The following is a 14,421-nucleotide window of genomic DNA, read 5'->3' as shown; positions in this document are numbered from 1 at the left end:
GCTCTGCAGGATGCTGAGCCTACCTGTCAAATCAGGAATGATGGGACTTGGCTGCTACACTTCACACTTGTGATACACATGGTTGTCAGCACTCTGCTGAGCAGGTACCCGTTTCCTTTGGGAGTATGCCCTGCCGAGTGTCTTCCTCTCACATTTGTTGTCTGCAGCGCTGAAACTGTCATGCTCTGGAAGCAACTGCAGCTCAGATCTATGCAGGAGGAACTTCACAAGAAATTAACTAATGCCTTTGTTTTTGCATTTCACTGGCCCAGTCCCTCCTGCCTTTTGTGTAGGATTGGTCTGGGAGGTCTGGCATCATGCATAGAAAGTCCAATTCTGAGTCCCAACACAAGGACATCATTCATCTCCCTAACCAATCAAGCATAAGTGGGTTCCAGCAAGATAATTAGATGTTTTGTCCTGCTAATATCATAGTCACAATGCCCTCCCAACAAAGAGTGTATTTTTCTCCAACCTTGGAATTTATTCATTTCAAAAGGGAATAAATTAACTCCAGACTGGGGCTACTTTAAGCACACCCTCAGAGCATGGCCTGAGAATAAACTCTACTTCCTTTCCTTTTCCTATCACAAAACACCAGGCAGTGAAACCAGAGAATAAAAATGAGCAGCACTGTCTGTTGAACCGCCCTGTTCAAAGACCGTCCAAATGTAAATCATTTTTTCTACATTTACAATCTCAGCGTTACAAAAAGAAAAAATCTTCTGGGACAAAGCCTGTACTGCTCTAGATATAAGAAAGAGACATCATGCTCAGACCTTACATTCCCATCATTTCATGGTCTTTCTTAATAAGCTGCAAAAAAAACAATGGTAGAGTATGATAAGCGGCCAGCCTTGGTCTCTGGGAACCAGGGCTTAGATTTAGTTTAGGACAACAAAGGAATTATACAAAGCTGTTTTACAGTACCTTCCCTTCAAGGTATCCAAAGTGTTTTATAGACTTCAGCAAAGTAAGTCTCACAATGCTCTTAGGACAGGACAGCCAGCCCTCAGCATAACATCATCAGCCTGTAACAGTGTGACGCAGCAATGTTTGAGTGTCTGATCTGGTATTGTTTGCACCGTGGCTGGGGAATGGCGTATCACAACATGAATAGCGATTTGCATGCTAGTGAGTGGTGCCTATGAGCTGGCTGGCTGTACAGCCAGTGCTTCCAGAGCCTTGCTTTACTGCAGATTGATTTGGTGCTACAGAAACATCCTCTCCTAGCTGAGCAACAGGAATGCATTTACTTTTCTCCTTTCCTCTTGCAAGCTAATGCAAAAAATATGGAGGCCAAATGCAGCATCATAAATCTAACAACTGACAAAGGTATCCACCTAAGCCTTCCAATATGCTCTCCTCTGCAGCCTGTCCCAGCCCTGAACTAACAACAGCTCTGATCCTCAGTTTTGGATTTTTGTGCTGGGCCTACTGGCATGGTAATGACCACCCAGGTCCTAGGTCTTTATTCCATCAAAAGGGGCCCTTTGCCAGGCTAGGCTACTGGGGCCCTGTCAGCCAGCCACATGCGTTTCTCCAGCACTCTTACAAACATAACTTCACTGCTGCCTTGTTTTACAGAGAGTTATCTGTAATGTACCAGCTTTAGGTGAGAAAAGCTGTCTGTGGGTTGTGACAGCTTTTCTTTCATTTCGCTATTAAAGCCTTTGCTAGTAGCTCCATAAGAAGCAGGACAGCAGTCCTCTCTCTTGCCTACTTGACAATTACGTTCCAGAACTCCTGGGTCTTTTTAGCTCTGCCCTTCTCACCCATGAGATTTTGCTTCCTCTGGGGAAGAGGAGCATCTCTGGATGCCTTTTCTGCCTTTTTCCACGCTGCTACTTTGACTTGCTGGATGCTGCCACACAAAGTTGAATGGCCCTAGGTTACAGTGACATCATGCACTAGAACAAAACCCATCCAAAGTGCAGGCCTAATTAAGTAATATGCCTGAGCTCAGCACAGAGATGAGATCTGTAGGAGAGAAAGGGGTTTTCACAACACATCTGTGCACTCTCTCTCTCTCTCTCTCACACACACACAGACACACACAGATTCCGGACAGAAGCTTTGGGCCCAAAGTCTACCCTGGGGTATTTATAATCTCCAAGCAGTAGGTGGGAATATCAAAAGAACAATGAAACAGCAGCCAATAACCAAAGTTTTAGAGGGGAAAGAAGGGAAAAGGCATACTGCAGTGTTTACAAGACATATGGGAAATCCACAAGGCAAAGAAGGAAGAACTGATTGTGCTGATTCCCCAGCTGTGTTGGAAATCTGCACACATACACCATGCCGTGGAGGAAACTCAAACTTATTTGAGATGGCTGTAAATGAGATCACTTAGATAGCTAAGGAATCTGGAATGTCCCTGGTCCCTTGTATGCCTGGAGGAAATAAAAGTTAAAACAACTGACTTTCAACAACCTGGACACAGAACAGTAGTCAAAACCGGAATGAGCCCTTTTCTCTTTTCAGAGTCTCCTGCCTCTGCTGTATGACCTTGCTCTGCTATGCGAGTCCCCACCTGCATTCAGTAAGTGAGACAAATCCCCCACTCATGCTTTCTAAAGCTATTATTTGTATAACACAGTAGATACTAAACAAAGGCAGGGATAAATCCATGACCCAGCAAAGTATACAGCTTATGAACTACAGGGAGCGGGGTCAACTGGAAAAAGCTATTGTTGTGAGTTACACTTCTCAACCTGCAACTGTAAGCTTAAGGAGTATTTATACTCCTACTGAAAGATTGGAGCCTTTTGTAATCACAGGACTCCATGACCTGGAGCTTCAAAACCACCAAATATCTTGATAGTTGACAACACAGAACTCACTCTAGCTTTCATTTTAAGATTTCAAATTCCATGTGGAGGACAATCACTTTGAACTTTCTCTGTGTAACGTATGCACTTATAAAACAGCAGAAAGAGGTCTATGTACTGTCCCCTGACATGTTCTGTGCAACTCAGCATGCCTCTCGGAAAGATCCTGGAAGCATCGTACTGGTCCCACAGTATAGAAAGAGAAAAGCAACCTGCAACAATTTCCAAATCCCTAATAAAATACACAGCGAGGTCTTACTTCTTGAATCTCATAAAGAATTAGGCCAAGAAAACAGCAGGCAAAGTAGAAGTAAAAGCCCCAGGGTCTGAAAAACATCTCACATCCTCATAACTTTCTAGGCAGTATCCATGGAGCAGTTCAAATGGAAAACTGCCCCTCAAGCCTTGCCTGAACAATACCGTTGCTGATCTCCTCAGAGGAAAGAGCTGCTGACAGAGGGGCTGCTTCACAGGTAGAAACGTGTGTTCAAATCACTAAGCTCCTGTCTGATGCTGGAGAATGAAAAGCTGTACCAGAACAAAAGAAGAAACTCTGCAAATATCATAACTGATAGCCTGACTGCCAAGCGGAGCATATGCTCCACAGGACACGATAACACCAGCTTTAATTGCAGTGCTTCCGCTGAACTCAGGAAGAACTTTGCCATAGATTTTAGCAGACCCAGGATAAACCACCTGGAACAGTGCCTTACAAGACAATAAGCATCACTGAAGTCCAGACTGTAGTGGTGGGCAGGAAAGAAAAACTAAAAATATCTCTGGAGGAATGAATGTCACATGCCACCAGGCATATGGGTTGAAAGGACAATCTCTGAGGTTGATACTCCGATTGCTTAAGTAAGCACATCTCATATGGCCTCTGCACACCTTCTCTAGCACCTCGTGGTCTGTCTCAGTCTCTTTTTTCTTCTAAAAAGGGAAGCAACATCACCTTTACATTAGGGGTACTGAGGGATAGTCCAGTCCTGGAGAAGGGACTTGTTCTTCAGGAAATGTGTAAGTGTCAGAGTCCTCATTTCCCCAACTGCAATCCCTGTGTAGGGGATTTGATGGCCCCTGTAGAGCTATTTATTATACAATTAGCACAAAACCAGCAGCTTGTGCTACTGAGCTATCTCCAGCTATTTTTGAAGAATGGCAGCAGCTTCATCCTGGTTCCCTGGGGAGCTGGCAGTGTCTAAGGGGCCATAAAGGCTCACAGCACAGTAACATGAAGACAACAGCAACACAAATGAGCTCAGCTCTGTTCTGACAGCAATTTCTCTTGACCCGCTGACCAGTGACCAGGAATAATGTCTGGGCTCATCTCGAACAGCCAGAGGAAGGAGAGAGCAAGCAACACAGTTCTATGCTTAGACATCTTCAATTCACCATCTGCCACTGTTGGTCCAGGACTGCAAGACTAAGATTTTCAGTAAAATAAGGTTCCTCCTACACAGCTAGCTGATGGTCAAGACAGGTCTTGAACTGGGATTTTTTCTAAGTTTTTTTATATTCCTTTATTTCTAAAGTCTTCCTGGGCCAAGTTTCTCAGCAGCAAGGTTTTCTGCTTTCAAAGAGGATGTCAGGATTGGAGAGCCCTTAACCACCCATCTGATCCCAACAATTCCAACACTTCACTGCAAGCAGGAACATGTCCGTGAGTTGGCAAGAAGTAAGAATGTGCTGCCTCAGCATAAAGGAAAAAGCCTTCTGTCTATACAAGAAACCAATCGCCATCTTGGCTGCCGCACAACGAGGATCCCTCATAGACTCGCCCTAACTTTCTCACAGACAGCTCAGATATTAGCTCGGCTTCATAAACACTTCTCTGCCTCATGTACTTTATGTTGGCCTCAGGCCCATGAAATAGTTTGCACTGCCTTTCCAAACAGTGCTGTTCCTCCCTGCAAGAAATTAACACTTGAGGGTTGGGTTCTTCAGAGGGGATCATCTCAGCAAATATGAAAGGGCCTGGATTTCCCAACCTGATTTGAGTGGGCATGGCAGGGCTCAAACATCATGGCTGCCTGGCACCTGGATAGGCATCTCTCCAAAATATACCTAAAAGTCTGCCAGAGATCCTCCATCCTTAGATGGAATGCTGTTGCCTCTATACAGCTCTCCTACTACTCTATATCAACCCAACCTGTTGTTCCTGCCCCAGGCACTCCCTAAGCTCTGCCAGCATGCCTAAATCATGCTGGGAAGCAGTTGGACTGGTTGATGATTCTGTACTACAATCCGCATGGCCTCTTGTCCTTCTCCAAGCATAATCCCCCAACACACACTAGTTTTCTGAGCTACTTTAAGCCTTCTATCCCTATGACTGGCCCCATATGTTGCTCCGTTCCTGAACCTTGCCTTGAGGCGCTGCAAAACTGGGTGCGATTTGGTGAGATGAGAAACTAGATTAATTAGACCAGACTGAGAAGCACTCAGTTTACTCCATCTATGTACTGAGGGACATCTGAGAGGCTCAGATGGCTAGCCACAGTCTCTCATTAACAGGGCTCTAGAAGAGCACAGGGAGTCACTGGTTCCAAAAAAACTTTCACTCACTTCATACTGTCAGCACCCTGAATAAAAGTCTTTCCATGCAGTTCTTAGAGCTGTAATCAGTCCTTGATCATAACTGTCTTCCTTAGAGCCCAAAGTCTTGCAACTGCTGGTTTGCTGTAGTTTTACAATTTATCCTCAAGTCTTCTCCCTTCATCCAAGCCTTACTGGGGTTTCTCTATTCAGCTTGGGGTCAGGCTCTCAGGACACTGGATCTGCTTTTAGCCCTTACAAAAAACTCTGTGATAAAGAAAAGCGCAAATGAACCATTCTGCTACTGTAAACCCATCATGCTTGTGCTCATCCCTTGCCAGTACCTTACCTTCAAAAGAATTACTATCTCTCTGTCTTTATGTTGACAGTACAACAACTTTTAATTTTCTTCCACCCTGAACACCCACACTTATCAATTGTCTGTTTCTGCATCCTCAAAAGTGTAAAGCAATCTTGGATCACGTAAACCTAACGCTATCCAAGCTTTACTGCACTCCCACTCAATTCCCATTATTGCTTTTGAATCTGCTGAGCAAGGTAACTGATAGATGATAAGAAAATTGTGCCAACATGCCGAGTGGAATCCCCAAACATTTATCTGTGCTCTCTCCTTCCCTCTCCAAAAGCCATGAGAAATCCAAGATTTCCTCTACTCACAGACCAAAACCCAGCTAACTTAGGAATCTGAACAAAAAGTTACAAAGATGACAGTTCAAAATCTCCTAGATAACCTCCAGCCCCTATCCCCTGTGAGCGAAATAAAGACAAACAACATGATGCCGATCAGCTAGGAGCTTACTTTGCTGAAGCAAAAGCTGCCACAGAAGGAGTTTTGCTAGTTGTTCCATTTCTTCAGCTTCTCCGTGTTTCCGTCTCTCTTGAAAAACAAGTCAAAGATTTTTTTTCTCTCTCTCTTTTTTTTTTTTTTTGGTAACTTGAAAACACTATGATCTCACCAATTTACAGCCAGAAAGCTGTGGACAGCAGCTCATATTCTGCAGAATTACTCCACCTCCCACTTCCAACTCCCCACCTCCCTTCTCTGCTCTCCCCCACACCCACACTCCACCTCCTTCCTTTCCCTAATGCTTTCTGCACAATTACTCCAAACACACACTCTTCCTTGTCCCCTCCCTCTGGGAACTTCTACTCTGCCCCTGACTTTGATGTAAAAGTTTTATTGGATAAAGTTAGTCCCACTCAGCTCTGGGCTCTGGAAACAATCTTTCCCCTCCCCCTGGGGATGGAACTAATTTTGCTTGTACTTTACTTGATCCAGCTGTTCCTTCCTTTGTTTGACACTCATCCAGCTGTCTGCTTGAAACTGGATTTATTCTCTTGCCTTCAGTGTTTTTCTGATCTTTGTCTCCTCATATGGTTTTACTTTAAGCTCAAGTCTCAAAAGAACTTAGAAAACAATGTTTACTCTCTGGATTGTGATTTGTAAGCAAGAGCTTAATAGCAACTATCCCAGCAAAAAAATAATAATGACAAAGAGCTGAATATGCGTGAGCTTAGGGCAGCGCAGGCAAAAGAGACCAGAATATAACTAAAGCCCCAAAACTCTGCAATATTGGTTGCAGGGTTCCATATCCAAGAGGCTTGGATGCAGAAAGCTGAGTCAAGTTTAGAACCTCTATTTTCAAGCCTTCATATAAGAACTGAACTACGGTAGGAGGTTTTTGATTGGCATTTAAGCAGCCAACACACTGCCGTAATCTTAACCATGGAAGACCTGATATACTCACAGTATATATATATATATACTCACACGCACTCACAGGATAATACCAGCACCTTTTGCAATCTCATTGAACTAGTGCCAAGATATGGCAACAAGACCAAGCAGTGATGAAATTCTTACCAGCCTTTGCTCAAGTGAAAGGCTGTTAACTTCAGTTAACCAATTCCTAAAGCTGTACTGATGTATTTAGCTATGTGATGATTAGGAGTATTCACATGGCCAGTTACTGCAAACAACGATAAACAACAGCGGGGCAGAACCTTCTTAAACTACAAGCATGGTTTCACGAAAAAAAGTCTACATATATCCTTTTCGTTTTTGCATTCATAGACCAGTTAAATCAAGTTCGGAGACAGTCGTCATCTTTCTGATCTGGAGGATTAGTACTTTAGTTCAGCTGTTTTAAGGAGTCTATCCCTTCTGCACATCCTGCAGCATCTAATCAAGCGTTTTGTGAAATCATACCCTCATGCCGCCATGGTTTAAACAGCCAAAACTTTACAAGCCTAACTGAAGGGGGCTGTAACCTCCACAAGGAGCAGGAACAGCTTAATCAGGCTGCTGGCTGAAACATCCTTTAAAACAGGCCCTGAACTGATTTAAGTCAGTCTCTTCTGCTAGCTCCATTGTCTGCACACAAATTGTACTAAGCTATCTAGAAGTATGTCTGGCTAGTACTCCAGTCCTCCCTCCCAAAGGAAAACTAGTCAGGTAATAACTCTGCAGTCTAAGGCAACTTGCGAAATGAATTCTTCCTAGGTTTTCACAGTTTTTTCATAAATCAGAAATACCTGCTTTCCAACATGCAGGAGGCTTTGCACTCCCTAGGATTGACTGTTACTCTGCAGAATACTGTTTCTTTGAGGTCAATAGATACCCCAAGCCACAGGAGGGAGCTAGTTCAGGAAAGAGAAAATTTGAACTCCTCATCATGGGCAGGTCTGGTAACTCTCCCTAGAGGTAAACAAAAGCAAAAGAGTCAAAAGTAATAGTAAGGCCTAGGTCTGAAACCTATAAACTCTTCAAAGTGACTTGAGACGTTTGTATATCTCTGCTGTATGTCTGACCATGTTCTTCACTCTTGACATACATTCAACATACCCAAAAGTGGAAAGAATACATCCTTACATAGGAGGGAGACACCAAAACTTCAAGCGACAAGACAGCCCAAACTGCACTGTAAGTGTTAAGTCATTTCTCTTCCATATCAGTCTAAGCCTGAGTTCTTAAGTAACCGATTAATTTCCAGTGGAAAAATGCCTTTGAATTTCAAAATTTAAAAAAAGACAAAAAATGGCAATTTTAAGATGGTCAAAGACACTGAGTGAGGGTATTCAACATGAAGTTCCAGGAAGTGTTTTGGGATATGGGTATGAAAGGCTTAAATGTTGCTTTAGACTAGGAATATGGCTCCATTTGAATCTGGCTTGTGTAGGCCTAAACAACCTAGCCCATGTAGATGACACATGATTGGCCAGTCAGCCAATCTGGAGTTAGCCAGAGAGAGTCTTATTTCAAGACTTGCAGGAAAATTACACAGATATAAATTGAGGAAATAGCACAGATGTTACTTGTGTATGTTAAAAATATGATAAAGCTTTCTGTTTGCTTGATTCCTGTTGTTAGATGGCGTTGCTTACGGCTGTTTAGCAGATTTAACAATACAATCAAATTAGTCTTTAAGTGGAAAATTTTGGGGGGGGGGGGGAATTATATCTTAATTTATCATTCTTAAATGTCCATCTGTATAACAGAGTTAAATATATTTTGGACTCTCATATGAGAGCTTAAAATAAAAGCTAGTGAAGATCTCACGGCATTCCAGGGAGAGAAACTTGATTGTCCCACTAGAATCTTTCCCTTGCCACATTCTTCTGTACCATCCAGTACACCAGAGGATAGATTCATTCTAGCCTAGAAAGGGCTGTATTTCAGGGGAGCCAGATGCTACGGAAAGAGATGGGCATTACAACACAAACAAACACATCTAAATAATTACACTATGCAACAAGTGAATTTTGGAAACAGACTAAATCAGATCAGAACTTCATCTAGTCCAAGATCCTGTCTCCAGCAGCAGACAGAACCAGATGCTTCCAAAGAAATTCCAAGAAATTTGAGCTATTCTAATTAAGTAATCTGACCATGCACAAAACCTGCTGTTAACCCCAGCAAATCTTCACATTGTCCAAAACAGATCCAGATCAGTGCTGGTTTTCTTTCTAGTGAAAGAAGTTCTAAAATCATCTTCAAACAAGAACCCCATGAAGGTTCACTGCAAATTTCAAGTTTGTCACTTATACTAGGTGGAGAGGGTGGGTGTAATTAGACATGTACAATCATTCACAGTCCAATTTCTCAAACTCATTAGCTGAGCTATGTCACTAGCCTATATGTTCACACTTCCAGTGTAAAAAGTGTAAGCTCAGATATTTGCATTAGTCCAATTCCATAATCACTTGTGTGCAAAGGCTCCTATTACTCCATGTCCCTAAACTGAAGACTTTTTGCCAGATTCTCAGCTGATCTCTGTAAGTATCACAATAAAGACTGTACTGATCTACAGCAACTGATGTGCTGACCTGTTGCTGAGACAGAAGTGTAGTGGAAGAAGGAGCCTTTCCTGTTGCCTCTCTCAGGCCAGGCAACCAGATAAAAGGCTCTGATCTGACAGCCCTTTTGGTAAGCTGCATCATCAGAGTCTGGAAAGTGTTTGCCTGGGAGGCAAGAAGCTGCTCCTGTTGTGCAGACAGCAAATGAATCCTCTTCTTCCCTTGGTTTTGCTCAACCACTGGCTGAACCTGCCAGGCTGCAATTGCAGGTTACTTCTCCATCTTTCTGCCACCTAGCTTTGGCACTGCAGAGGTTACTGGCTATTTCTTGCAACTTTTCGGATAGATGCAGGTTGCTGTGGTTGCTGCGGTTGCTGCTGTCATGAATTGGCTATTTCCTGGCTGAAAGACGCCAAGTCCACTGACTCCTCCTAAAGAAAACAATCTAGTGGAAGGAAAGAGGAGGAGCTTCCTTGGGGTTCAGGCTGAGAGAAGGAAAAGGACACAAGAAGATATTTCACAGACCCTTGCCCTTCCCTCACTTTTAAATTCTTCTCTTGTACAGTAGTCAGCCTTGCCTTCCTAGAGCCTTGCTAGCCCAAATTAATCCTGGAAGGGCGGTTGTATCAATGCTTTGCCCAATCAGGAGCTGAGCTTTAAACTAGATCGTCTGTGGAGGCCAGCAACTTTCCCTAGCCTTTCTCCCTCCTTCTTTTCCAGTGGGAGTTTGGGTATTGATTCTCAAAACAAGAAGCATAACTTAGCTGCCTGTCCTGACCACAAGCCCTGTTCAAAGAAAGCGCCTTTCTCCATGTAAGGGAAAAGTAACCACCAGCAACAGCACAAGTTTTTTGTTTCCTGGAGCTCTTCACCTGCCATCCTCATCACAGATCAGGCTGGCAGGGAGAAGAAAGGCTTTTCTGTTTCCAGAGTCAACCCTAATTCAGCTGCAAGTGCTGGTGACTCAAGGGAAAAAAGCCGTGCCCAAAGACAGCACAGGGATCACGAGATTAATTGGCTTGCGGAAAACAATATTGAACAAGCCATGTCTGTTAGGAAATTTGTTCTCCCTGTTTACTTCCATTGTAAAATTTTCCATTTCCATGGCTGTAGGCCACATTGGAAGACCGCAATAAATCAAGATCACCAATCTAGAAAATTGAGCAAATATCAGACCTGGAAGAAGGTATGATACAAAAAGGTACCCTGTTTTCTAATTGTGAGAATCATTCAACTAGGGAAGAAGGAGCAGAAGTGTCCACTTCTGCCCCGTTTTCACAGCTATAATACATGCAAAACATTAACAAGGAATGACAGGATTAGTGCTGCGTTGACATGAAGACAAATTCTAGCACAAGGCCATGGGCAGAGGATTTGTCAATATCCATGTTTATATTGTCAACAACTTATTTCTCTAAATACAACTTAGTTCTCTAAATATAAGAGCCATTGTACTCTGCCATGATCAACAGAAAGGAGAAAATGTCTGCATATGAGTAGAAACAAGCAAAATTCCTAGAACTGGAAAGTAGCAGGGAATACTACAGCTCAGGAACAAAGGATGCCGACTGACAGGTACAGTGGCAAAGGTAGTATGGACTCTGCAAGGCAAAAATATAAGCATAAATAGAGCTCTGCGTGAAAACAGCAAAAGAGGGAAAGGCAGGAGTACCGCAGTCCATGATTAAGGTATGCTGACACCATTTATCTTTCAGTAGGAATAGGTCAAATAACCCTTGCTGTGCCATAAGTATGAACAACCTGTAACATTTAGCAGGATGAATGCACATCCATATTCACTCCCCTTTTCTGAGAAAGGCCTGGTGCGGGTAGGAGCCTTCAGCGCTGTTTTTTCCGATGGAAGAGAAGAGCGTAACACAGATGGATGTGAATTACCAGAGGGTGCGTGTTTCCCAGGAGGATTCATTTGGTTGCAAAGCTTTTCTTATTAAAATAAATCTTTTAGCTGCAGTTAATCCCATAAGCAAGCCTGAAATAATCTAACTTGCAGCAAGAGCTGTGAACTAAAAGGACAAAACTGAAACCCAACTGCAATAACAGGGTTGTCAAGTGAAGTATGTCATTATTATAGTGATGTAACAACAGTGGCATCTCTTACAGACCCAATGTTACAATGTTTTTTATTGCGTTTCCCAGCTGTAAATGCTAAACCCCAATGTTTAGCATTGTGTCCAAAACATCCCTTTTCTGAAGAGCATATTCAGAATGACAAGTTGAGGGTCTGGCCAGATGGTTTTTTGCTTTTTTTTTGTTTTTGTTTTTTTGTTTTTTGGTTTTTTTTTTTTCCACTGGAGACCTCAGTGATTACAAGCCTGTAATGCAGTTACTAAACCAGCAGCTCAGGCAAATACACATGCCCTACAGAGAATGAGAATGCAGCGCGCTCATGCCCTTTATATTAGGTATTTGCAAAACAATATCATGGTAATAGTTAGCAATTTCAGTTAATAATATCCCAGGGATGACCTGTTTCTGGGAAAGACAAAGGTGAAGTACAGAAAACCACCACACGGTTGTACTCACTGCAATGGCCTCAGTTATGCTATGCCCTCGCACTCCTGGAGCAGAAGGTGGTTGCCCAGGAACCAGTGCTGTTTAGGGGATGTCCTTCGCAGGTAATTTCTCAACTTCTTTCTGCCTGAGACGTCCAGATGAAAAGCTGCATTTCCCTACCCTATGTGCCAAAAGTGTTCGAACATAAATTCATAGATGTGATGTGTGCATATACAGCAATAATAAAACTCTCCAACGATGTAAGATATTTAGTTAGATGGATTCTTAAGACCTTCTTAATCTTCTGCTTAATGCACTGAGCTTTGCAATTTGCCTAGCAAAGACCTAGATATGCACAAAGCTGGAGCTATACTGTAGCATTCAAGCAGACAGCTCTCTTACTAAATCAATGAATATGTGCACGTATGTGTGTGCATATATGTGCTCTTCCAATACTTCTGTCCTTGTAAGAGGTCAAAGAGCCCTGTCTACATCTTTTGCCATGAAGCGTATCTACAGTTCAGTGGTTCCTGTCATCTAGCCTCTTTGAATGACACTATATTTAAGCACCCCTTTTTGTTGGAAAGCAGTCGGCTTTCCGACTGAGCAATCCAGTCCTCAGATTCCTAGGATTCATCTCAAAACCATTAATAGAAACCAAGTTAGAAAAACAGAAAAGCTGCCCAGGAGAAGAGATTTTTTTTCCAGACTGAAGCCTGAAGATTATTTTTTCAAGATAAAAAAAGGATTTTGGTGTTGGTGTTTTTTTTTTTTTTTTTAAAAACAACATGAATTCCAAAAACCTGGGTTCAGTGTGGAAGAAAAGCCAAATGGATTTGTGTACCTGAAAGATCAGAGGCAGATACTCAGCAGGTATAAAATAGCGAGCCTATACAAACTGACATGGACCTATGTCAGTTTACACCAGCTATGGATCTTTTTCTAAAATCTTGTGTTCCACAAAACACTTCCAGACCTACTAGATCATTAAATCCTACCACTAGGGTACTTTAGTTAATGGTGAAATTTATTTACCTTTCATTAAAACAGAAGAAAAGGCAGTCAGAGTCTCTTTCTCTTCCTCTTCTCTTTTTCTTCCCTTCCTCCTTCTCTTCCCCCTTCCTTTCCTTTTTTTTTTTTTTTTTCTTCTCTCTACCAGAGGAGGCTAAAGTTGGCTTGGCATTTTATTTCTGTTGATCCCACACAATTCTGCTTCATGAGATGTTCTTTGCTGGTACTGGACAGATTTGCCTATTGATAAGATGGATCATGCAATTCATAGCCTGTGAAAATCACTGTCAAAAAGCTGTAAATAATAATAATCTTCTTGAAAGAAAAAAAAATCCAGTTCTTTTGCATCAGCATCAAATTTCACATTGTTCCAAACAAGCATCTGAATTAGATGCAATTAGGCTAAGTTTTAAGTCAACTAAACTCCAGTAGATTAATGCATGTTTTTACTGAGTTTTTTTTTTTTTTTAAATGGTACTTCATTAAAGCACAACCTCCCTGATCTCAGTAGACGAAGACTTTGTCTAAAGTAGCTGATCAAGGCAGCACTAGAGTACTGGCCTCCATCTCCTCTCTTACTTTCTTTTGTCTTGATTTGAGTTCACAAATCATAATCAAGGTCTGAATCCACAGTCCCCTGCACTACAGCAGTGCCTCCTATTCAAGCTAAAGGAGTAACTCCATTAGATGACAATAATAATGGGCTGTGATCTCATAACTGGACTAGCTACTGAAGAAGAATACACATGCAGCCAGCATTTTCTCAGACATCAAGTATCACAATTATTATTAAATTTCATGATGTCTGTAGGCACCAACCATTATCAGGATCCCCTTATGACAGAGAAGGTACATGCAAAATCAAAGTCCTTACCCTAAAAAACACATAGATGAAACAAACGAGAAACAGGAAAAAGCAAACAAACAAAAAAAAAAGCAAACCAGAATGGAAATCAAGACAAAGAAATACCTCACCAACATCCACAAAACAGGTGTAAATTATAGTTTTCCCTTGCGTTTGATTATTTTTGGCATACACCAAAGCATGTGAAAAGGGAAACCTGGAAACTCAGTTCCCTACAAAAGATAATTTCTTTTTAGCCCAGTGTAAAAAGAGCTGATTTTAAGTAATTTGCCATGATTGTTTTAAATAAGATGTCTTTTAAAATAGACAACCTAAAGGAGATTGTATGTTTTTTTCCTGCCCCCTCATTCA

At 42.1% G+C, this 14,421-nt stretch overlaps 1 protein-coding gene across 6 annotated transcripts in view; it reads right to left on the bottom strand.

Annotated features, from left to right (window-relative positions):
• Positions 1-14,421, bottom strand: part of MXRA8 (matrix remodeling associated 8) — a 47,497-nt gene that overhangs the window by 22,206 nt on the left and 10,870 nt on the right. The window contains exons 2-5 of one of the 6 annotated variants that reach the window (XM_068916383.1): positions 13,230-13,445; positions 12,225-12,375; positions 7,920-8,082; positions 6,184-6,261 (exon numbers count right to left, since the gene is read on the bottom strand). The exons of 1 other annotated variant lie outside the window; for it this stretch is intronic. In XM_068916383.1, the coding sequence (XP_068772484.1) occupies positions 6,184-6,232 (49 nt within the window). In that variant the 5' untranslated portion in view covers positions 6,233-6,261; positions 7,920-8,082; positions 12,225-12,375; positions 13,230-13,445. Of the gene's footprint in view, positions 1-6,183; positions 6,509-7,919; positions 8,083-12,224; positions 12,472-13,229; positions 13,446-14,421 lie in introns of those variants that run through there. 4 more of the 6 variants (XM_068916382.1, XM_068916384.1, XM_068916381.1 and 1 more) reach the window with 4 other exon arrangements.

The sequence above is a fragment of the Struthio camelus genome, chromosome 21 (genome assembly GCF_040807025.1).
Source record: "Struthio camelus isolate bStrCam1 chromosome 21, bStrCam1.hap1, whole genome shotgun sequence".
NCBI classification, from domain to species: Eukaryota; Metazoa; Chordata; class Aves; order Struthioniformes; family Struthionidae; genus Struthio; species Struthio camelus.
The sequence above is the reverse complement of the archived record's forward strand: the minus strand, read 5'-3'. Positions and strand labels throughout refer to the sequence as shown.